At 43.0% G+C, this 24348-nt stretch overlaps 1 protein-coding gene across 1 annotated transcript; it reads left to right on the forward strand.

Annotated features, from left to right (window-relative positions):
* Positions 1 to 6889: 6889 nt before the first annotated feature.
* Positions 6890 to 21538, forward strand: LOC133551986 (LIM domain kinase 1-like). The gene is made up of 15 exons (XM_061899204.1): positions 6890 to 7372; positions 12715 to 12853; positions 13018 to 13127; positions 13207 to 13371; positions 13448 to 13553; positions 13627 to 13874; positions 13944 to 14136; positions 14227 to 14313; positions 14377 to 14508; positions 14594 to 14653; positions 14990 to 15055; positions 20217 to 20403; positions 20502 to 20557; positions 20661 to 20818; positions 20887 to 21538. Exons 1-15 carry the CDS (start codon positions 7329 to 7331, stop codon positions 21416 to 21418), a joined length of 2283 nt encoding a protein of 760 aa, XP_061755188.1. The 5' UTR covers positions 6890 to 7328; the 3' UTR covers positions 21419 to 21538.
* The last annotated feature ends 2810 nt before the right edge of the window (positions 21539 to 24348 follow it).

The raw sequence follows: 24348 nt of genomic DNA on the forward strand, positions 1-24348 counted from the left end.
TTTATTTTATGTGGAAAAAACGTCTCGCTCTCAGTAGCATTAGCTATATGTTGCTATGTGAGCCACTAACGAAGTAAGGGGACGACGCAAGCTACGGAAGCTCCAGAGGGACAAAAAGTATGCCTGTGCAAAAGGAGAAAAACATTTATTTTAAAAATGTTTTTAAATCATCTGCAACAAAAAAAATTAAATATATTGATAAAATCGATATATCACCCAGGCCTAATCCAAAGTTGTTTATATGGCCGACCCGGTTTCAGGCAATCTTCTCAATAATTGGTCAAAATGTTATGTCTTGAGTAAGGATTGGATCCCAAGATGCAGAGACGGGAGGCGGAGTTGAATCACAAAAGAAGATTGTCTTTAATAAGTTCAAAAGGATACCTCAAGGCGATGGGGCAAAAGCGCACACCATGGAAGGGGACTAAACTGAAGGAGGACTCTCGATGGTCAGCAGCAGGTCCAACAAAAACTTCTCTCGCTTACTGGGGAACTAGGGAACAAAAACACCAGATGTAAGGAATGGTGATAAGAAAGGAGAAGGAACGTACAGAGTTGGTTGGATGCGAGTTGAGCATGCGGGCATGTAAAGCACAGGAGTCATTAACCGGCGAGGAGCAGCTGACTGTGGTGAACTTAAATAGAGCAGAGCAGTGAGTAGTCGCAGGTGTGCCTAGTTGGAAATAATGGATGGAGGAAAAATAACACAAAAGCAATACGGAGAAGACAGGAAAACAATACACAACACAAAAGGCACACACCTGACTACAGGGAGCCATGATTGTTACCAACTTTGAGCTAAGGATACGTGTTTGTGGCGCTTTCTCGTAAGTTTTTCGACGTGTAAAAATGTCCTGGTGTGCAGCATGGTGCGGCTCCGCCCGGGTAAATTCTGGAAAGCTTTTACATGGCTTTCCCAACAACCCGGAAAGAAGACAAGTATGGGAAGTAAAGGTTTTCCTTCAAACACTGGAGAGCCAGAAATGACAATTTCTTGTGCGGGGTAAATACACAACACAATGTCAGTGTTTTGTTCAGGAGAGAACACACAGAAGCTACACAAATAATACCAGAAAAGAATTATACAATTAAGAGATGGTTTGAAAAAAACAGACTATCTTTGAATCTTAGTAAAAACTAAAATCATGCTATTCGGTAACAGTCGAAGATAAATTCAAACACAAATACAAATACATGGACACAAAGTAAAAGAAACCCCAGTTTGGGTATAATAATAGATGAGAAAATGAAGAGGAAATCTCATATAAAAATATAAAATTTTACGTGACTACAAACACGTCAATAATGAATAGAGTAATGTACGTTCTGGACAGAAAATCACTCCAAATTCTCCCATGTCTGCCAGTCTTACAATATCTTAGTTATTGTGCAGAAATATGGGGAAACAACTACAAACGTACACTTATTCACTAATCTATCCATCCATCAATCAATCCATCTTCTTCCGCATATCCGAGGTTGGGTCGCAGGGACAGCAGCCTAAGCAGGGAAGCCCAGACTTTCCTCTCCCCAGCCACTTTGTCCAACTCTTCCCGGGGGATCCCAAGGCGTTCCCAGGCCAGCCGGGAGACATAGTCTACCCAACGGTGTCCTAGGTCTTCCCCGTGGCGTCCTACCGGTTGGACGTGTTCGGGTGGCATCCTGACCAGATGCCCGAACCACCTCATCTGGCTCCTCTCGATGTGGAGGAGCAGCGGCTTTACTTTGAGTTCCTCCCGGATGGCAGAGATTCTCACCCTATCTCTAAGGGAGAGCCCCGCCACACGGCATAAGAAACTCATGCCGTGATCTTGTCCTTTCGGTCATAACCCAAAGCTCATGACCATATGTGAGGATGGGAACGTAGATCGACCGGTAAATTGAGAGATTTTCCTTCCGGCTCAGCTCCTTCTTCACCACAAAAGATCGATACAGTGTCCGCATTACTGAGGATGCCGCACCGATCCGCCTGTCGATCTCGGAATCCACTCTTTCCTCACTCGTGAACAAGACTCCTAGGTACTTTAACTCCTCCACTTGGGGCAGGGTCTCCTCCCCAACCCGGAGATGGCACTCTACCCTTTTTAGGGCGAGAACCAGGGAGGATTGGAGTATTCACTTAGCATGTTACAAAACAAAAAGTTAAGTTGGAACAATACACAATGAGTGATACATACGGTGATTACAAATACATTGAAGGCCGCTACCACGCAGAGGTGGGTAGAGAAGCCAGAAATTGTACTCAAGTAAGAGTACTGTTACTTTAGAGATTTATTACTCAAGTAAAAGTAAGGAGTAGTCACCCAAATATTTACTTGAGTAAAAGTAAAAAGTATGTTGTAAAAAAACTACTCAAGTACTGAGTAACTGATGAGTAACCTGTTTGTTTAATGATTACGGCAACTATAATGCACAACAACATAAAAATAGCAATGAACAAATTCAGAGCCATGAATATCTTTTAAGCAACTAAAACAATAATATATTTTAAATAATAGTACATTAAAATAAAAAAAATGAAGGCACATTGAGCCACAATAACTTAACAGCACCATAGGCTCAGTAGGCATTGATTGATTGATTGATTGATTGATTGATTGATTGATTGAAACTTGTATTAGTAGATTGCACAGTACAGTACATATTCTGTACAATTGACCACTAAATGGTAACACCCTAATAAGTTTTTCAACGTTAATCAATTACTTAATAAATGACCAAGTCGAGGTGATCTACCTCATATATACATACACATACACACACATATATATATGTATATATATATATATATATATATATATATATACATACATTTATATATATACAGTATATAATTTATATTTATTTATTTTGCCGTTTTTCTTGACATGTTAAAGGTGTTTTAATGAATATACATGCATGTTTAACACATAGATTCCTATCTTTCATGAAGACAAGAATATAAGTTGGTGTATTACCAAATTCTGATGACTTGCATTTTAGTGCTGATAACGTCCACTTTTTCAAATGGAGGAGAAAAAAAGTTCCTCTTTTCTGTCTAATACCACATGAAAGTCGTTGGTTTTTGGCATCTTATTTGTCCAGCTTCCATATTCGTTTTTATACACTTTACAAGAAATAAATTGGCGGCAAACTCCGTAGCTTGCTAGTTTGTTTGCGCTGGCTTTCGGAGACTCTTATTTTGTTAGCGTTGGCGCGATGGAGCGGCACTTTTATTGTGAAGACAGGAACTGTGCGATCAGTCTTTAGGCTTTTGACGGGAAGTACGGTTGAAATAAAAAGTGTATTTTTTCCTTTAGTCTTTTGATTGATTGATTGATTGATACTTTTATTAGTAGATTGCACAGTACAGTACATATTCTGCACAATTGACCACTAAATGGTAACACCCCATTACGTTTTTCAACTTATTTAAGTCGGGTCATGTGACCGCCTGGCTCTGTTTGATTGGTCCAACGTCACCAGTGACTGCATGTGATTGGTGAAACGGAGGTATGCGTAAATCCTACTTTAAAGCTCAGTCATAAACCAAAACAAACATTAACAGACCGATAAAAAAAAAAGTAGCGAATAGCGAGCTGAATGTAGATAAATGGAGCGGAGTAAAAGTAGCGTTTCTTCTCTATAAAAATACTCAAGTAAAAGTCAATCAATCAATCAATGTTTACTTACATAGCCCTAAATCACTAGTGTCTCAAAGGGCTGCACAAACCACTACGACATCCTCGGTAGGCCCACATAAGGGCAAGGAAAACTCACACCCAGTGGGACGTCGGTGACAATGATGACTATGAGAACCTTGGAGAGGAGGAAAGCAATGGATGTCGAGCGGGTCTAACATGATACTGTGAGAGTTCAATCCATAATGGATCCAACACAGTCGCAGGTAATTAGTACATGGCCACCGGATCGGACCGGACCCCCTCCACAAGGGAGAGTGGGACATAGGAGAAAAAGAAAAGAAACGGCAGATCAACTGGTCTAAAAAGGGAGTCTATTTAAAGGCTAGAGTATACAAATGAGTTTTAAGGTGAGACTTAAATGCTTATACTGAGGTAGCATCTCGAACTTTTACAGGGAGGGCATTCCAGAGTACTGGATCCCGAAATGAAAAAGCTCTATAGCCCGCAGACTTTTTTTGGTCTTTGGGAATCACTAATAAGCCGGAGTCCTTTGAACGCAGACTTCTTGCCGGGACATATGGTACAATACAATCGGCAAGATAGGATGGAGGCGAGACCGTGTAGTATTTTATACGTAAGTAGTAAAACCTTAAAGTCACATCTTATGTTGCATAAAAACTACTCGTAGAAGTACAATTTATCCCAAAAGTTACTCAAGTAAATGTAACGGAGTAAATGTAGCGCGTTTAATTTTGTCGTTATTGCCACATGTGGTGGAAAAGTGTATTACAACTGAGTACCGCTGCGGCCCATATGTAGCACAGCTCAGAAACGGATGAATTTTGACGGCTCTATAGGGGGCGCTCGCGGCCCAACAATGGTTATGGCTCTTATGGTTAAGAAACACCGTTGTAGACGATTAGGAAATGTTTTAAATGTATTGGTTGGGGACATCTCTACGCTGCTGATCCGCCTCCGCTTGAGATGGTTTCCTGTGGACGGGACTCTCGCTGCTGTCTTGGATCCGCTTGAACTGAACTCTCGCGGCTGTGTTGGAGCCACTATGGATTGAACTTTCACAGTATCATGTTAGACCCGCTCGACATCCATTGCTTTCGGTCCCCTAGAGGGGGGGGGGGTTGCCCACATCTGAGGTCCTCTCCAAGGTTTCTCATAGTCAGCATTGTCACTGGCGTCCCACTGGATGTGAATCCTCCCTGCCCACTGGGTGTGAGTTTTCCTTGCCCTTTTGTGGGTTCTTCCGAGGATGTTGTAGTCGTAATGATTTGTGCAGTCCTTTGAGACATTTGTGATTTGGGGCTCTATAAATAAACATTGATTGATTGATTGAGAAAAAAAATCATGATATTACACCTTTAATGTTATTTTACTGTTTTACATAATGTCTCGTTCTGTTACAATAAAGCTACCATAAAAATTTCAGCTGTTGTAAAATCATCAGAGGATCAAACACAATTTTTTCCAACAGTGCATTTCAGTGATGGAAATAACGTACTACATTTTTATCAAATAAGTGAAGTGTTCAAGCCTTATGTAACTATTCTGTTAAATCAGGGTGTCCAAAGTGTGGCCCGTGGGCCATTTGCGGCCCGCAGCTAATGTTTTACCGGCCCGCAGCACATCAATCTAAAAATAATAAAATATATATATATAAATATATATTTTTTAACATTAAAAAGTGGAATAAAAGAGCAAATAGGTGAAATGCAACGAGAAAAAGTTGCATTGTTGACTCTAATAACACCATTTTTAAAATAATTTCTCAAAAAATAATAAGGAATAAAAATCAATATTGCTATAAATTATTGATTGTTTTAAGGACAAAAAGGGCATAAATACAAGTGAAGTGAATTATATTTATATAGCGCTTTTTCTCTAGTGACTCAAAGCGCTTTACATAGTGAAACCCAATATCTAAGTTACATTCAAACCAGAGTGAGTGGCACTGGGAGCAGGTGGGTAAATGTCTTACCCAAGGACACTACGGCAGTGACTAGGATGGCAGAAGCGGGAATCGAACCTGCAACCCTCAAGTTGCTGGCACGGCCACACTACCAACCGAGCTAAACCGGCCCGGTAAACATAAAAACATAAAAAATATGAATATTTGAAAAAAAAAATCCATACTAATTATATAGTAATACTAATTATACTAATTATCCTATTGATTGTTATTATAGATATACCAAACCAATTACAATTTATCATCTGAAGCTGATGTAGAGATTTAAGTGTTGAATGAAAAATTTAAAAAAATTTAAAAAAGGCATGACCTTTTTATGAGTGGGGCACTTTTGGATCCCTAAGGATTTTAGTGGATTTTAATTGTCTTTGCTAAAAAAATAAAATAATAATAATAATATCAAATACATTTTGCTATGAATTATCGACCTATTTAAGGACCCAGTTACGTCACATTAAATATTTCACTTCGAAAATCTTTTTGGGAAAAATATTGTGTATTTTGCCTCAAAAAATACGGTTTTGACAAAAAGCTTATAAAAAGTGAAACAAATAATACTACTACTACTAATAATAATAATAATAACTTGGATTTATATCGCGCTTTTCTAAACACTCAAAGCACTCACAGAGAAGTGGGACTCAACATTCATTCACACCTGGTGGTGGTAAGCTGCATCAGTAGCCACAGCTGCCCTGGGGTAGACTGACGGAAAAAATGAAGTAGAATTAGCGATTAAAGGGTTTTATGAAAAAAATCAATCAATCAATCAATAAATGTTTTTTTATATAGCCCTAAATCACAAACCACAACGACATCCTCGGTAGAGCCCACATAAGGGCAAGGAACAACTCACCCCAGTGGGACATCGACAATGATGACTATGAGAAACCTTGGAGAGGACCGCATATGTGGGCAACCACATATGAAATGTGTGACTTATTTTGAACCTTGTTTAAGACTGAAACCCTTCTGGGTCCTTAAGACCTAACTTGAGGGAGCCCCAATAATTAAAAAAAAAAAAAAAGTGTATATTGTATTGGTTTTGAAAATGAAAAAATATCAACTTGGCCCCCCGCTTGCTTTGATTTTTCAGTGTGCGGCCCTCAGTGGAAAAAGTTTGGACACCCCTGTGTTAAATGTATAATTGTTAGGACTTGTTTGTGCAATGAATCTCTCTTATTGTCTGCTGTGTGTGAATAGCACACATCACAGCAGGCAGGGGGGGCGGAGTATTAATTGGGGCGTTCATAACAAAGTTCCTTCTGCTGGTGGGAACCAACTATAGTGTAAAACACACACACACACACATTTCAATGTGACTTCCTGGAAGAAGCACACAGATGTGACTGTAAGTAGATCTGCCACAGGACGATATACTAGGAGTAACAGGACCAGGAAGGAGGAGCTTACGATCTATACTGGGACAGGTCCACTTTTTGGCGGCCAAACGAAGAAGACTGACCATCTGGTGTCAATGGGTCAAGGGAGTTTTGTTTTTTTCTTCTTCGCACGACCACTCCGGCACATTTTCAGGAAGTCTCTCTCACACACAGACTGACGTCACAGGACGAGTGAAAACTTGTGCTAGCGAGCTGTGGCAGCAGAATATGTGTACGCACGGTTGATACACATGTGCACGTCCACACGCGACCGTAAAGCTGCTCGTGTCTTTTGCTGCTGTGAGACGGAACCCCAAACTGCACACTGACGGGGGGGCCATGTCTCGGCGAGACCTGAGGTTACGGAGAGGGATGAAAGGACGGTAAGAGATGTTGTCATTCTCTGCTGAGGCCTGCACGTGCAAGTTACAACCAGAAAAAGAAAACAACACAGAAAAAACTTAATAGATGTGTGAACGTTATACATACAACTAGGGTTATACGGTGTACCGGTACTAGTAAAGTACCGCTATACTAATGAATCATAAGCGGTACCGATTCCCTTTTTTTAAAAGCTTATTTTTTATTAATGGGCATGACAGCGAGCCATTGTAAGTTGTGACATTAATGATTTCACGAGCAGAGGAGCATGTTCGGCAGCACACAATCACGGAATACTTAAAAGCAGACAGTGTGTGGACAGAAAAGGGAAAATGAACTCATTTTGGCTTAAAGGGGAACATTATCACAATTTCAAAAGGGTTAAAAACAATAAAAATCAGTTCCCAGTGACTTGTTGTATTTTTTGAAATTTTTTTCAAAATTTTACCGGTCTCGGAATATCCCTAAAAAAAGCTTTAAAGTGCCTTATTTTCGGCTCTCTGCGAAGACACTGGCCATTTCCCTGTGACGTCACACAGTGCTGCCAATGTAAACAAACAATGGCGAATAGCACAGCAAGATATAGCGACATTAGCTCGGATTCAAACTCGGATTTCAGCGACTTAAGCGATTCAACAGATTACGCATGTATTGAAACAGATGGTTGGAGTATGAAAATATTGAAGAAGAAACTGAAGCTATTGAGCGAATAGCTATTGATGCTATTCATAGTCTTAGCATGGCCGAATAGCTGCGTTAGCATCGCCGGTAAAATGTGCGGACCAAACGATCAGGACTTGTGCATCTTTTGACACTGGAGCAACTTAAATCCGTCCATTGGTAAGTGTTTTTTTCGCATTAAATGTGGGTGGAAGGAAACGTAATATAGTTGCAAATGCATTTGCAGGTTATCCATACATCTCTGTGCCATGTCTGCTTTAGCACCGCCGGTAAATAGCATGTTAGCATCGATTAGCGTAGCATGTTAGCATCGATTAGCTGGCAGTCAACATCAACAAAACTCACATTTGTGATTTCGTTGACTATCGTTGCAAATGCATCTGCAGGTTATCCATACATCTCTGTGCCATGTCTGTCTTATCATCGCCGGTCAAATGTGGAGACACTCTGGCACATTCAATGGGGGTCTGGCGGCAGACACTTTGGCATCTTCGGGCCAGTGGTGCAACTTGAATCCCTCCCTGTTAGTGTTGTTACACCCTCCGACAACACACCGTCGAGGCATGATGTCTCCAAGGTTCCAAAAAATAGTCAAAAAAACTGAAAATAACAGAGCTGAGACCCGGTGTTTGTAATGTGTTGAAAATGAAAATGGCGGCTGTGTTACCTCGGCGACGTCACATTCTGACGTCATCGCTTCCAGTGCGATAAACAGAAAGGCGTTTAACTCGCCAAAATTCACCCATTTAGAGTTCGGAAATCGGTTAAAAAAATAGATGGTCTTTTTTCTGCACCATCAAGGTATATATTGACACTTACATAGGTCTGGTGATAATGTTCCCCTTTAAAAACTAACAATAAAAGTGAAGTTATAACACTAAAACGCCACTTTAACATAGCCTGCTAGCTTGCGGAAAACAAATATCCGCAGTCGGCAGTGTTTTAGCTACTTCTACATCACTAATCACCGCCTCCACGGTGACAAATAAAGTACAGTTCTTACAAGTATCATCCCTGCACGACGAGGAACATCTGAATTTGCGTCACTACACACCGTAGGAGGATACAATAACTCACCGCTAACAGGCTCGTGCGCCTCAATGTATACAAACGCCATGGGAGGACCAACTCCTGACATCCATTGTAATGATACTACAAACCCCGTTTCCATATGAGTTAGGAAATTGTGTTGGATGTAAATATAAACAAAATACAATCATTTGCAAATCATTTTCAACCCATATTCAGTTGAATATGCTACAAAGACAACATATTTGATGTTCAAACTAAAAACATTTTTTTTTGTGCAAATAATCATTAACTTTACAATTATATGCCAGCAACATGTGACAAAGAAGTTGGGAAAGGTGGCGATAAATACTGATAAAGTTGAGGAATGCTCATGAAACACTTATTTGGAACATCCCACAGGTGTGCAGGCTAATTGGGAACAGGTGGGTGCCGTGATTGGGTATAAAAGCAGCTTCCGTGAAATGCTCAGTCAATTTAGGGATTTCACCATCTACGGTCCGTAATACCATCAAAAGGTTCAGAGAATCTGGAGAAATCACTGAACATAAGCGATGATATAACGGACTTTCGTTCCTTCAGGCGGTACTGCATCAAAAAGTGACATCAGTGTGTAAAGGATATCACCACATAGGCTCAGGAGCACTTAAGAAAACCACTGTCAGTAACTACAGTTTGTCGCTACATCTGTAAGTGCAAGTTAAAGCTCTACTATGCAAAGCCAAAGCCATTTATCAACGACACCCAGAAACGCAGCCGGCTTCTCTGGGCCCGGGCTCAGCCAAGATAGACTGATGCAAAGTGGAAAAGTGTTCTGTGGTCTGACGAGTCCACATTTCAAATTGTTTTTCGGAAACGATGAACGTCGTGTCCTCCGGACAAGAGGAATAGAACCATCAGGACTGTTCTAGGTGCAAAGTTGAAAAGCCAGCATCTGTGATGGTATGGGGGTGCATTAGTGCCCAAGGCATGGGTAACTTAATTTACACATCTGTGAAGGCACCATTAATGCTGAAAGGCACATACAGGTTTTGGAGCAACATATGTTGCCATCCAAGCAATGTTATCATGGACGCTCCTGCTTATTTCAGCAAGACAATACCAAGTCACTTGTTACAACAGTGTGGCTTCATAGTAAAATAGTGCGGGTACTAGACTGCCCATGTAGTCCAGACCTGTCTCCCACTGAAAATGTGTTGCACTTTATGAAGCCTAAAATACCACAGCGGAGACCCTGGACTGTTGAACAACTTAAGCTCTACATAAAACAAGAATGGGAAAGAAATCCACCTGAAAACTTTCAAAGATGTGTCTCCTCAGTTCCCAAAGGTTTATTGAGTGTTGTTAAAAGAAAAGGTAATGTAACACAGTGGTGAACATGCCCTTTCCCAACTACTTTGGCTAGTGTTGCAGCTATGAAATACTAATATTTGCAAAAAAAAAAAAAAAGTTTATGAGTTTGAACATCAAATATGTTGTCTTTGTAGCATATTCAACTGAATATGGGTTGAAAAGGATTTGCAAATCATTGTATTCTGTTTATATTTACATCCAACACAATTTCCTAACTCATATAGAAAAGGGGTTTGTAAGTACAAGATCATATCTAGTCGATACTACAATGATTACATTGATATTTTTTATCACAAAATATTTTTCCTTTTATATTTAATTTACATTATGTTTATAAACTCAGGAAACATGTCCCTGGACACATGGGGACTTTGAATATAAACGATGTATGATCCTGTAACTACTTGGTATCGGATCGATACCCAGATTTGTGGTTTTATCCAAAACTAATGTACGGTATCCAAACAACCGAAGAATAAGTGCTTCTAACATTTGAACAAAAGTGGAGATAAAACATGTTAAAACAGAAAGTAAGCAGATATTAAGAGTAAATTAGCAAGTAGAATAATAATTCATTTTGTACCATTTGTCTCTCATAATTTTGACAAAATAAATGAATAAGAAATGACACAATATGTTACTGTATATGTCAGCAGCCAAATTAGGAGCCTTTGTTTGCTTACTACTAAAAGACAAGTTATCTATTATGTTCACCATTTTATTTTAGGATGAAATTGTTCTTGAATTGGAATGAGAATCATATGTTTATTAGTTTAATTATGTTAAAATAAAGCCAATAATGCCTTTTTGTGTGATCCCCTTTATTTCGAAAAGTATCGATACCGGTACAAAAATATTGTTATTGGGACAACCCTACATACAACTTACTCGCCCCATCACTGTTTCACATTCTCATCTTGACTAAATACACTTTTATGAGATACAGTGGTCATATTAAAATGTTACTATCCTGATCAAATTCAAGTTTTCCAGCTCCTTACAATTGTTTTAATTTAAATATTTATAAAAAATAAAAATAAAAAGTGTAGATGATGATTTGAAAACTATCGATACGATAATGTATCGACAGTATCATCTCATTTTCCCTCACATTCCTTGTGGTGGCGCTACCCAACTAAGTTTATTCTTTTTTCCAAGTCATCTGCTTTTATTTCTGTGACAATAAAACCGGAGAGTGCAAACTTACATTTCATTGCAATCACTCAACTAAAAAAGCAGAAGGAACAAATGAAGCAACCTCAATGCAACCCAAAACATGTAACGCTAACCTTAGTGCTAATGATAAGTTGCCTTAGTGCTGATGATGAGTAGTCGTAGTGCACAGACGACTGAATAAAAGGCTTCCGTGTTGTCCTAGCTCTCATTGTGCTAGTGTGACCTTTTTGGTTCTGACCGGGAGAGGAAACATGGAGTTGTCCAGGAAGTCACCGCCCACTCTGCTTGCGCCGCTCAGATAAGCAGCAACTCTTTCAAGCTGGACATAAGCATTGTTCTAAAGTCTGCTCACGGATACCCTACCTACTAGTACCTAATTTTCTGTTTTGGCAAATGGTCCCCGAACCACATTTTTGGAAAGAACAAGTGTTACTAAATGACAGAAAAGTGTCTCCAAGCTCTGTCATGACTCCTGCTAGTAAAATATGAATGTGAAACACTGCGTTATATCCAACATTATGTATTTTAGTATCAAGTACAAAGGCCTTCCTTCTCTATGAAAAAGTAGTCTACAACTAGTGAATCACATGCTGAGCAATGATATCAGACCATCGCGATGACAACACTCATGACATTAGCGTCTTTATATTTCCAATGATTTCTGAGTGGCTTTTCTTAGACACTCATATCACCTGCGGACTGTAGTTATTCAGTAAGTACATTATCAATAGGCATCTTGTTGACATGGATGGAGTGCATAAATAAACTATTGCTTATGTGTAAGGTCACAGGGAGCTGGAGCCTGCCTAGATCAGCTGACTCTGGGTGAAAAGCACACTTCACCCTTGACTGATTACCAGTCAATAGCAAAACACATTTTCACAAGCCATTCAGTCACATCCCTGAGTGGGAACTGAACCCATGATGGTTTTGACAATTTAGAGACAAATCTGTCTTGGGACTTGAGCACGATACAGGAACATGCAAACCCCGCAGAACAGAGAGCACCAAGACAAAATACAACTTTTACTTTCTTTTTAACTGCCGGGCTCCTGTTGAACACCATCATGTAGCAAGTGGTGCACGTTTCCCCTGTGGTGTGCAGGTGCTGCGACTGTGGCTGCATCCTGTCTCAATGGTACTACGAAAAAGACGGAAAACACTACTGCAAGAAGGACTACTGGGAACGTTACGGCGAACAATGTCACGGATGCAGGGAGACACTTGCCACAGGACTTGTGATGGTAATGATTAATTCCACTTTCATTTCAAATCAGAGGATATCCTGACATCTCTGCACTGTAAGGACTTGATGAAAGAAAGAACAGAAAGAACCGCCCAGGGTCTATTGCCAACAATTTCCACCTGTCCAAACATGATTAATTAACATCCGAACATGTGATAACAGGTTGCTGGAGAGCAGAAGTACCACCCTGAATGCTTCACCTGTATTAAGTGTGAAATGTTTATTGGAGATGGAGACAGCTACACACTTGTAGAACGTTCTAAACTTTTCTGGTAAGTCAATGGAAGTCAGTGTTGTACTTACAGCAAGTTATTCAGTGTCTTATAGTCGGGTCTTGGCATTATCTTGTAGCGGCCACTGTTTCCGTCAGGGTGTAGCGACGTCACCTTCATCGCCCATTAAGAGCCCCCACATAGTGGCGCTGGTGTCACTTCCCCCACAAACAGGCGGCCAGCGAGGTCTGACTGTAGCCACTGAACTCAGCCAAAAGACCGGCCCTCTTTTTACTGTGAAAGCGTGAGTCACAAATCTTTAATAGAATATTGTTTTACTTTATTCTAAATAATTATATCTTACATGCATCCTCTTTCAGCTTAGACCTAGAAGCCCTCGGCTCCGACCTGCTGTCCTCCCTCCACATTGGGGACCGGATCCTGGAGATTAACGGCAACTCTGTTTGCAACGTTTGCCCCAATGAGGTTACTAAAATTAATGATTTATTAATGAATAATCAGACCAAATAAAGCCAACATTAGGTTATCTTTCCTTTAGGTAAACCGTGTGATCCAGGACACGAGCAAACCACTACAGCTGACAATTGAACACAATCCACAGTCCAAGAAGTCAACAGACACCCAGGAAGACATTGACTGTGTCCATGAAAAACTAGCTTTGGTACACACTCTCCCAAAACTGGAGGAGGAGCCAGGATCAGGTCTGGAGACATATGAACCAATGAGAACGAGTCCACCTTCACCTCTTCACCAAGAAACAATGGGAATGCGATCCAGACACATCCTGTAATGTTGGTTCTGGAATAGCTTTGATTCCTGATCATCTGCCTGGCTAAGGTTGCTTTCTTCACTCAGGCGGAGCTGTAGTATTGATAAGTGTTCCTTGTTGCCCAGAGCACTGACGCTCATATCCCACAAGAAGGACAACATGATTCGCTCTGAGTCTCTGCGCACTGACACTGGGGATCGAACCCATCGCATCTTCAGACCATCAGACCTCATACATAGAGAGGTGCTTGGCAGGGGGTTCTTTGGACAGGCTGTCAAGGTAGTGCAAGGGTTTATTGGTCAGAAGAACTTCGTTGATTTAATTTTTTTTTTAATGAAAGTGTACTGTGACTTTCATGGCGCTGTGAAGGTGATACATCAAGAGACAGGAGAGGTGATGGTGATGAAAGAGTTGATAAGTTTCGATGAAGAGACCCAAAAGACCTTCTTGAAAGAGGTAGATTATTTTTCCATATGGAGTGAGAGCTGGAGATGAATGTTTGCTCATGCCCTGCTTTAGGTAAAGGTGATGCGCTGTCTGGACCATCCTAATGTTCTCAAGTTCATTGGACTCTTTTACAAAGACAAGCGGCTACATATTGTCTCTGAGTTCATCCAGGGGGGAACACTGAGAGAGACCATCATCAAGATGGTACAGTAAAAAAAAAACAAAAAAAAAAAACTGAACTGAATGGTGCAACCAATGTTCATGTGTCTGATCTATCCTGTTGTTTTAGGATAATAATTTCTCGTGGAGCCTAAGAGTGAGTTATGCCAAGGACATTGCAGCTGGAATGGTGAGTGTTTTGTGACTATCAAACAAATAAGACAAACAATATTAGGGATTTATATAAATGTTCTCATTGATCCTGTTCATTGTATTCTCAGGGCATCTCTGTTCAGTTCAACCTGTTCACTTTGTCTTATAAGGCATTTCACCTCTCATCCACGCCGGTTTCATTAGATCATACTAATAGACGTACATTTGTCAGAGTCCTGGTCTAAGTCTATGAAAATGAACTAATAAAGCCTACTCGGATGAGCGACGAATCGTCTTCTACTGAATAGTCCAGTTGTGATCGATTAAACGCCCTGTGAATCATAAAACATATTGGACACATCTCTTCCTTTAGGCATATCTACACTCCATGAATGTCATCCACCGAGATTTAAACTCACCCAACTGCCTGGTCAAAGAGGTAAAATTCAAGAATTCAAGGAACTTTATCGTGTCCATAGTCTAAATATCACAATGTGGGTAAAGTAGTATGTGATGCCTAAGCAGAAATAGCATTAAAAGGTTATGTATACATTTCCAAAGACCTAATCTATCAATGTTCTATAGCGCTTGTCATTATTGGAGTCACTGGTAAGTTTCAGTCTACCCTGGAAGACCTTAAAGGGGAACATTATCACAATTTCAAAAGGGTTAAAAACAATAAAAATCAGTTCCCAGCGGCTTGTTGTATTTTTTGAAATTTTTTTCAAAATTTTACAGGTCCCGGAATATCCCTAAATAAAGCTTTAAAGTGCCTTATTTTCGCTATCTTCGAAACCACTATCCATTTCCCTGTGACGTCATACAGGGCTGCCAATACAAACAACATGGCGGTTACCACAGCAAGATATTGCGACATTAGCTCAGATTTCAGCGGCTAAGCGATTCAACAGATTACGCATGTATTGAACCAGATGGTCGGAGTATGGAGGCAGATAGCGAAAACGAAATTGAAGAAGAAATTGAAGCTATTGAGCGAATAGCTATTGACGCTATTTGGCCATTGCATGGGTGTACCTAATGAAGTGGCCCATAGCATGGCTGCCTTATTAGCATCGCCGGTAAAATGTGCAAACCAAACGATCAGGGCTTTCGCATCTTGTGACACTGGAGCAACTTAAGTCCGTCAATTGGTAAGTGTTTGTTTCGCATTAAATGTGGGTATCTAGTTTCAAATGTACATATAGCTAGCGTAAATAGCAAGTTAGCATCGATTAGCGTAGCATGTTAGCATCGATTAGCTGGCAGTCATGCCGTGACCAAATATGTCTGATTAGCACGTAAGTCAACAACATCAACAAAACTCACCTTTGTGATTTCGTTGACTTAATGGTTGCAAATGCATCTGCAGGTTATCCGTACATCTCTGTGACATGTCTGTCTTAGCATCGCCGGTCAAATGTGAAGACACTTTGGTACATTCAATGGGGGTCTGGCGGCAGATTTCTTGCCAGTGGTGCAACTTGAATCCCTCCCTGTTAGTGTTGTTACTGTAACGATCTGTCACTTACTTTCTGATAGTTTTTCGTGTTTTGTACTTTGTTTCCTGTTCAGTGCTCTTATTTTGTCATACTTCCTGTTTACTCCGCTGAGCACTGTTTTTGTCACACTCGCCGTTGATTGGCAGCGGTCCTCAGCTGCGGTCAATCAACATAGGTCTATTTATGTTTCACTCGAGCACTCCTCGGTGCTCGAAGTTAAACCTATGTTGGGAACATCTCCATGCAAGACTGCTTTCTGTTTACATCTTTTACTTTGATGAAATTAAAATCATCTTACCTGCTTTCTGCTCTCCTGGATTTTTGCATACTTGAGGTCACACAACTGCAGCCATGCGGCATCCCAACAGTAACTTCGAGCCAGAAAATTGTGACCTCGCGAGAATGCCTGTCGGCAATCCTCAGCCGACGTTCTGGACCGCACAATTCCTGGAGGACTTGAAGGCCAGGTTTGTGCGGTCCCAGCCTACAGACGCGGACCCTCCCCCCGCGGCAACGCCACCGGCTTCGGCTCTCCGACCGGCGCGTCCCCCGCCGCCATCTTTCCTCTCGGCTCAACGGCTGGCTACGGCTCTCCGACCAGCACGTCCGCCACTTCCTGCATGCCTCGCGGCTCCCGCGGCAACGCTACCGGCTACGGCTCTCCGACCGGCGCGTCCTCCGCCGCCATCCTTCCTCTCGGCAACGCTGCCGGCTACGGCTCACCGACCGGCGCGCCCGCCTCCTCCTTCACGTCTCGCGGCTCCTGCGGCTCCGTCGCCGACTGCGGCTCTCCGACCGGCACGTCCGCCGCCGCCATCCTTCCCGTCGTCTGCTGAGCTGCTTCTCCCTGCTCCTACGCAGCTTCCAGCGGCTGCTCCCCGGCTGCTCTTTTTGCCAGCTCCCGCTCTCTTTTTTGGTTCGCCGAGAGCTCCAGTGGAGCCCACGGTGAGGTCGCTTTTGTCTCCTTCCACGGAGACATCTACGTCCCTGGCGGGCTTTCGCCTAGCCCCAACGCCGGCTCCACGCCTAGCCCCAACGCCGGCTCCACGCCGAGCCCCAACGCCGGCTCCACGCCGAGCCCCAACGCCGGCTCCACGCCGAGCCCCAACGCCGGCTCCACGCCGAGCCCCAACGCCGGCTCCACGCCGAGCCCCAACGCCGCCAAGAGCAGCACCACGCCGGGCTTCGTCACCGCCGGCATCCGCTATTCCTCGGCCAGCATTTGCTGCTCCTCGCCCGGCGTCATCTGCCGCTTTCACGCCGCCGATGACATCTGCAACAATCACGCCTCCGATGACGCCTGCCGCTTCAACACCGCCGATGACGTCTGTTGCTTCCACGCCGTTGATGACGTCTGCCGCTTTCACGCCGCCGATGACGTCTGCCGCTTTCACGCCGCCGATGACGTCTGCCGCTTTCACGCCGCCGATGACGTCTGCCGCTTTCACGCCGCCGATGACGTCTGCCGCTTTCACGCCGCCGATGACGTCTGCCGCTTTCACGCCGCCGATGACGTCTGCCGCTTTCACGCCGCCGATGACGTCTGCCGCTTTCACGCCGCCGATGACGTCTGCCGCTTTCACGCCGCCGATGACGTCTGCCGCTTTCACGCCGCCGATGACGTCTGCCGCTTTCACGCCGCCGATGACGTCTGCCGCTTTCACGCCGCCGATGACGTCTGCCGCTTCCACGCCGCCGATGACGTCTGCCGCTTCCACGCCGCCGATGACGTCTGCCGCTTCCACGCCGCCGATGACGTCTGCCGCTTCCACGCCGCCGATGACGTCTGCCGCTTCCACGCCGCCGATGACGTCTGCCGCTTCCACGCCGCCGATGACGTCTGCCGCTTCCACGCCGTTGATGACGTCTGCCGCTTCCACGCCGTTGATGACGTCTGCCGCTTCCACGCCGGCACCAACATCGGCTCCTCAGCCGCCTCCTGCAGAGGTATCTGTTTTGGCTGCAGCCCCCGCTGCTTTGTCTGCTGTCTCCGGGCCTGCTTCAGCGCGCCCGCCTCCACGTCAGCCGCGGATGTGGCCGTGCCCTGGGCTTCCTCCTCGCGGGATGCACTCGTCTCTTTTTCGGCCAATGATGTGGCTGTTCCGTGGCCGCCCGCCCCGCCAGTTCCAGCGGCGCTCTACGCGCCGTCGCCACCTGACTTTCCCTCGCTGGCTGCGGGGACACGAGGTTTGGCGACCTTCCACCAAATCCTCCTTCCATCCTCCCTTACTTTGTGGACATTTTTTTTCCATTTTTCTTTTCCAGGGAACATCTGGTATCTGTTCCTTGAGGGGGAGGTCCTGTAACGATCTGTCACTTACTTTCTGATAGTTTTTCGTGTTTTGTACTTTGTTTCCTGTTCAGTGCTCTTATTTTGTCATACTTCCTGTTTACTCCGCTGAGCACTGTTTTTGTCACACTCGCCGTTGATTGGCAGCGGTCCTCAGCTGCGGTCAATCAACATAGGTCTATTTATGTTTCACTCGAGCACTCCTCGGTGCTCGAAGTTAAACCTATGTTGGGAACATCTCCATGCAAGACTGCTTTCTGTTTACATCTTTTACTTTGATGAAATTAAAATCATCTTACCTGCTTTCTGCTCTCCTGGATTTTTGCATACTTGAGGTCACACAACTGCAGCCATGCGACATCCCAACAGTTACACCCTCCGACAACACACCGACGAGGCATGATTTCTCCAAGGTTCCAAAAAATAGTCGAAAAAACGGAAAATAACAGAGCTGAGACCCGGTGTTTGTAATGTGAAAATGAATACGGCGGGTGTGTTACCTCGGTGACGTCACGTTCTGACGTCATCGCTAAAAGACCGATAAACAGAAAGGCGTTTAATTTGCCAAAATTCACCCATTTAGAGTTCGGAAATCGGTTAAAAAAAATACATGGTCTTTTTTCTGCAACATCAAGGTATATATTGACGCTTGCATAGGTTGGGTGATAATGTTCCCCTTTAAGCGAAAGGGCGACGTATACCCTGGACTAGTTGCCTGCCAGTTGCAGAGCCCATAGCTACAGACAAATAAGTACTGACTCTCACAGGGACAGCTTATTTCAGTTTGTAGAGCGGGCATGCCAGCTACTTGAAGGTTCCAGGTTCACTTCAAGCTTCTGCCATCCTAGTCACTGCCGTTGTGTCCTTGGGCAAAATATTTTACCCTTGCTCACAGTGCCACCCACACTGGTTTATATATAGTTTAGATGTAGGTAATGGGTTTCACTATTTTTTAAGCGCTTTTAGTCTCTAGAGAAAAAGCGCTATATAATTTACTTCACTCACATTTACACCTATGTAAATGAACATATGAACATAGCATGCCTGAGGAAGCCGTAATACCTAGAAAAGAAAACACACACTCCCTGACTTCCTGAGATCCACTTGCTAACCACTAGACCAGTGTGCACACCAGATCAATTTTTAACAACACAATTGTTTTTGTTAAATAACATCAATAATAGCTCAAATGTTTATTCATCTCATCAAATTGAACGCTGGCTGTGAAGATTGTGTATTCTATGTGAGAGGTGTCACTCCTCTTTATTTTTGCTAGCCAAACAGTTGCACTGAATAAAAAAGCAGACGTTGTTGGAGAAGAACAAAGTTTGTTTATTAGGCTTCATTATAATTAGCCAAAATGCTTTGAGTGTTATATGAATATCAAAAAGTAAACGACATGTTTTTTTTTACATTTCTTGCGTTTTTTTTCCCGTGTCACAAAGGTTTTACTTCAAAAACCGTTCATCTGAGACATAATTTTGTTAATGTTTAATTGTGTATTGTTAATTCCTATACAACATATTTATGCTCAAACTCTTAATGGCTCTATCCCGATACAGCATCTACATGTACATAACTTTAAAACATGAATAAATAATTTAAAAAAATACCTCCCTCTATCAAAATGTAAAAGTAGAGAGAAAGGCATCAAGTAATGACAAAAAGCTGACAGCCTGGGTGCCCTTCCAACTTGCCTTGGTTATGCTAAAATATGGGCCCTCCTTTAAGGCAATGTCCAATAATTAATTAATAAGTTATATATACTTATCATGGACCTCTATAAAACCCTTAATTTTTTTCTTGTTTAGAATCAGTCTGTAGTCGTGGCTGATTTTGGGCTTGCCCGTTTGGTGACGGAGGACAAGAACAGGAGCAGAACATCGTCTCTGGAATCATCTCCAAAGGGGGTGAGGTCTGGGCTCCGCAAACCTGACCGTAAAAAGCGCTACACGGTGGTGGGAAATCCTTACTGGATGGCCCCCGAGATGATCCATGGTGATAGTGCACACATGCGTACACTCCATATAAAATGTTGACATCTTTCACACGATTCCAAAATGTGATTTTATGGTAAGAAAGTTGAGTTCTTTCAGGACAAATCTATGATGAACGAGTGGACGTCTTTTCCTTTGGAATCATGATCTGTGAGGTAGGAAAGTCCTTCTTGGCATTTGAAGATGTTTCCACAAACACCAAGACTGTTCACCACACAATTGAATCAAAATCGGCATTTCATGAACTGATATTTTTAGATCATAGGCAGAGTGAGCGCCGACCCAGACTTCCTTCCACGGAATAAAGACTTTGGTTTGAATGTTGCGGCTTTCATTGAGCAATACCAACCTGCACAGTGCCCTTCGACCTTCCTGCCACTAGCTGCCCTCTGCTGTGACATAGATTCGGATAAGCGGTATGAGCATGTTGACATACTCAACAAACATTTTAATATTGTAACGTCATGTATTTAAATTCTTCTAGGCCTTCCTTTTCAAAGCTGGAGGAGTGGTTGGAGAACTTACTGATGCACATAGACATTGGACTGCCTCTCCTCTCAGAGTTGGAGCAGCTTTGCAGAACTTTCTGGAGGACCCACAACCAGAACACAGTATTTGACTGCCCAGGCCAAAACCATTCTCCACTTCCACCAAGATCCAGTCTAATACAAACATCTCCAGATAATGCAAACAATCAAAATGGGACACTTTACCATCCTGAAAGCCAAGAACCAACTAGCACACCTCCTGACCAGGTGGACCGTGGCTACACCTACTTCGACAAAGTACATCAGGGTGAAAAGGCGGATGCTAGCCAGATGTGCGGCTTATCTACAAACAGCTTGTCAGCGTTGGACACTTGTGAAAATGACGGACATGACCCCTCAGAACAAAACCAACTAAAACATCCACAACCCTTAAAGACCAACAGTCCACCCATAGGACCATCCAGCGGGCCCAGAAGGATCTGCAAAGTGTTGTGGAACACAACCACAATGGATGACGCTTTGCTATGACTGTTTCATCTTTAAGGGTCTAATCTCAGAACTACTGGAAAAGAACTGAACGTCATATAATGTTGAGCACAACCAGCAACTTATGGCGGGTATTAATAAATTGAAGATGTTAAGCTAAAAGTATCGGTGGTATTCATCATCATAACTGCAAAGCATATTATAGGTATGTGTGTATTTGCCGCTTGCTGGTCACTCAGAGCGTCTCACACGTGATCCGGCAATGTGAATATCGACGGGACCGCTGTATTCAGTGTTCAACTACGTTTGTATTGTTTTCATCAGCACTATACACTAATACCGATGACGTGGAACACATATGCAAGTTTAACCTGAACATCAATATTTTCGGAATAGGTCCTTTTCTACCGCAGGGACTTTGAAAAGGAGCAAATAAACTTACTACTTTGTTTCCACCAAAAACTAACCAGGTAGATTTAGTTCTTCAGGAACTTTTCGGAGTTACTGCCTGCTAGGTGAGACTTCTGGAAGGTACCCGGAAACTTTCTGGGGGCGGGCTGTGCTGTCGAACGCTGATTGGTTGAACAATGTTGGTTAAAACGTATTTTTCAAACACACGACCACAATCAGAATACGTGCGGCATCATTTTGTATTTCTTATTTCTTGTGTATTCCTATTACAACAAACTTAACAGAGCGAAAGAAGAACAAAACAAGTTTTTCAAAATGCAGCAACTTTTGTGGGGCATCATTCTGCTGAAGAACGCTGATCAGAGAAACTATCTTGGAGTTATTTACTCAGCCGTAGTCTTCAAACTATATGCAGCTTATTGTTGTTTATAAATTTTTACAAACTTCATTACGTTACATAAAGCAAAGTAAAGTGGACAGAGTTTTTTAAAACATATTTACAGTTGACTATGAAGCCGGACTCGAGGCAACGACCTCATCTGCTTATTACTCTGACTTTGCTGGATAAATGTGAAATAAAGGAGGCAGTACACAAGTGAAGCGAAGGTAAATAACATCAAATATTAACTATTTACTTCATTTAATGCCGTAAAAATAGTCAGTGACACTCCATTTGTGTATTTATTGGCCTCAACTCCAGTGAACAGAACGCTAACGCTTACAAGCTAACGGTAAAGCCAATGTGTTTGTGTTGTTGGCGTGAGATAAACACTGACATTTATAATTTATATATTGTTATTGACAGCTGAAACGGACCTAAAGGAATTGCCTGACCGACATGAATTCATCATTTACCAAGAGAACAATTTTCTGACTGTTAGCCATTGCGGACAAAAGCCTGACTTTTTATGAACAATTCGGTACCCTTTATTTTGTGTATCATTTACTAACTATTTCGCAAAATAACTCTGATTATATCATCCATCCATCCATCTTCTTCCGCTTATCCGAGGTCGGGTCGCGGGGGAAACAGCCTAAGCAGGGAAACCCAGACTTCCCTCTCCCCAGCCACTTCGTCTAGCTCTTCCCGGGGGATCCCGAGGCGTTTCCAGGCCAGCCGGCAGACATAGTCTTCCCAACGTGTCCTGGGTCATCCCCGTGGCCTCCTACCGGTCGGACGTGCCCTAAACACCTCCCTAGGGAGGCGTTCCGGTGGCATCCTGACCAGATACCCGGACAACCTCATCTGGCTCCTCTCGATGTGGAGGAGCAGCGGCTTTACTTTGAGCTCCTCCCGGATGACAGAGTTACTCACCCTATCTCTAAGAGAGAGCCCCGCCACCCGACGGAGGAAACTCATTTCAGCGGCTTGTACCCGCATACTTGCCAACCTTGAGACCTCTGATTTCGGGAGGTGTGTGTGTGTGTATTAGTAGATTGCACAGTACAGTACATAATCCGTACAATTGACCACTAAATGGTAACACCGCTATAAGTTTTTCAACTTGTTTAAGTCGGGGTCCACGGTACAAATATATACTACCAGCATAATACAGTCATCACACAGGTTAATCATCATAAATTATTTACAATCCGGGGGTGGGATGAGGAGCTTTGGTTGATATCAGTACTTCAGTCATCAACAATTGCATCAACAGAGAAATGGACATTGAAACAATGTAGGTCTTACTTAGTAGGATATGTACAGAGAGCAGAGAACATAGTGAGTTCAGATAGCATAAGAACAAGTATATACATTAGAAATACATTTGATTATTTACATTAGGTTATTTACAATCCGGGGAAATGGGATGTGAATTGGAGGAGGATTAGTAAAGGGTGGAAGTTGCCTGCAGGTGTTGTGGTGCGTGTACAGTAGTTGGCAGTATTGTCATGTTTAAGAGTGTCACATGCTGTTTACGGCAGATGAACTGCCTTACGGTAGACGTAAACGTGACTGCTGTTGTTGTGTGTTGTTACTGCGCTGGGAGGACGTTAATGAAACTGCCTAACAATAAACCCACATAAGAAACCAAGAACTCGGCCTCGATCATTCTACAGTTACAACGTCATTGGGCAGACACACTGTTTATAATGTGGGAAAGCGGACGTGAAAACAGGCTGTCCTCACTCAGGTCTGCATGGAGCTGGAGGGGGCGTGGCCTCCAGCTACGCCTGAATTTCGGGAGAAAATTTGTCCCGGGAGGTTTTCGGGGAGAGGCGCTAAATTTCGTGAGTCTCCCGGAAAATCCGGGAGGGTTGGCAAGTATGTGTACCCGTGATCATGTCTTTTTGGTCATAACCATATGTGAGGATGGGAACGTAGATCGACCGGTAAATTGGGAGCTTTGCCTTCCGACTCACCTCCTTCTTCACCACAACGGATCGATACAGCGTTCGCATTACTGACAACGCTGCACCGATCCACCTGTCGATTTCATGATCCGCTCTTCCCTCACTCGTGAACAAGACCACAAGGTAGTTGAACTCCTCCACATGGGGCAAGCTCTCTTCCCCAACCGGGAGATGGCATTCCACCATTTTCCGGGCGAGAACTTGGA

This window comes from Nerophis ophidion, linkage group LG04, assembly GCF_033978795.1.
Source record: "Nerophis ophidion isolate RoL-2023_Sa linkage group LG04, RoL_Noph_v1.0, whole genome shotgun sequence".
Taxonomy (NCBI): Eukaryota; Metazoa; Chordata; class Actinopteri; order Syngnathiformes; family Syngnathidae; genus Nerophis; species Nerophis ophidion.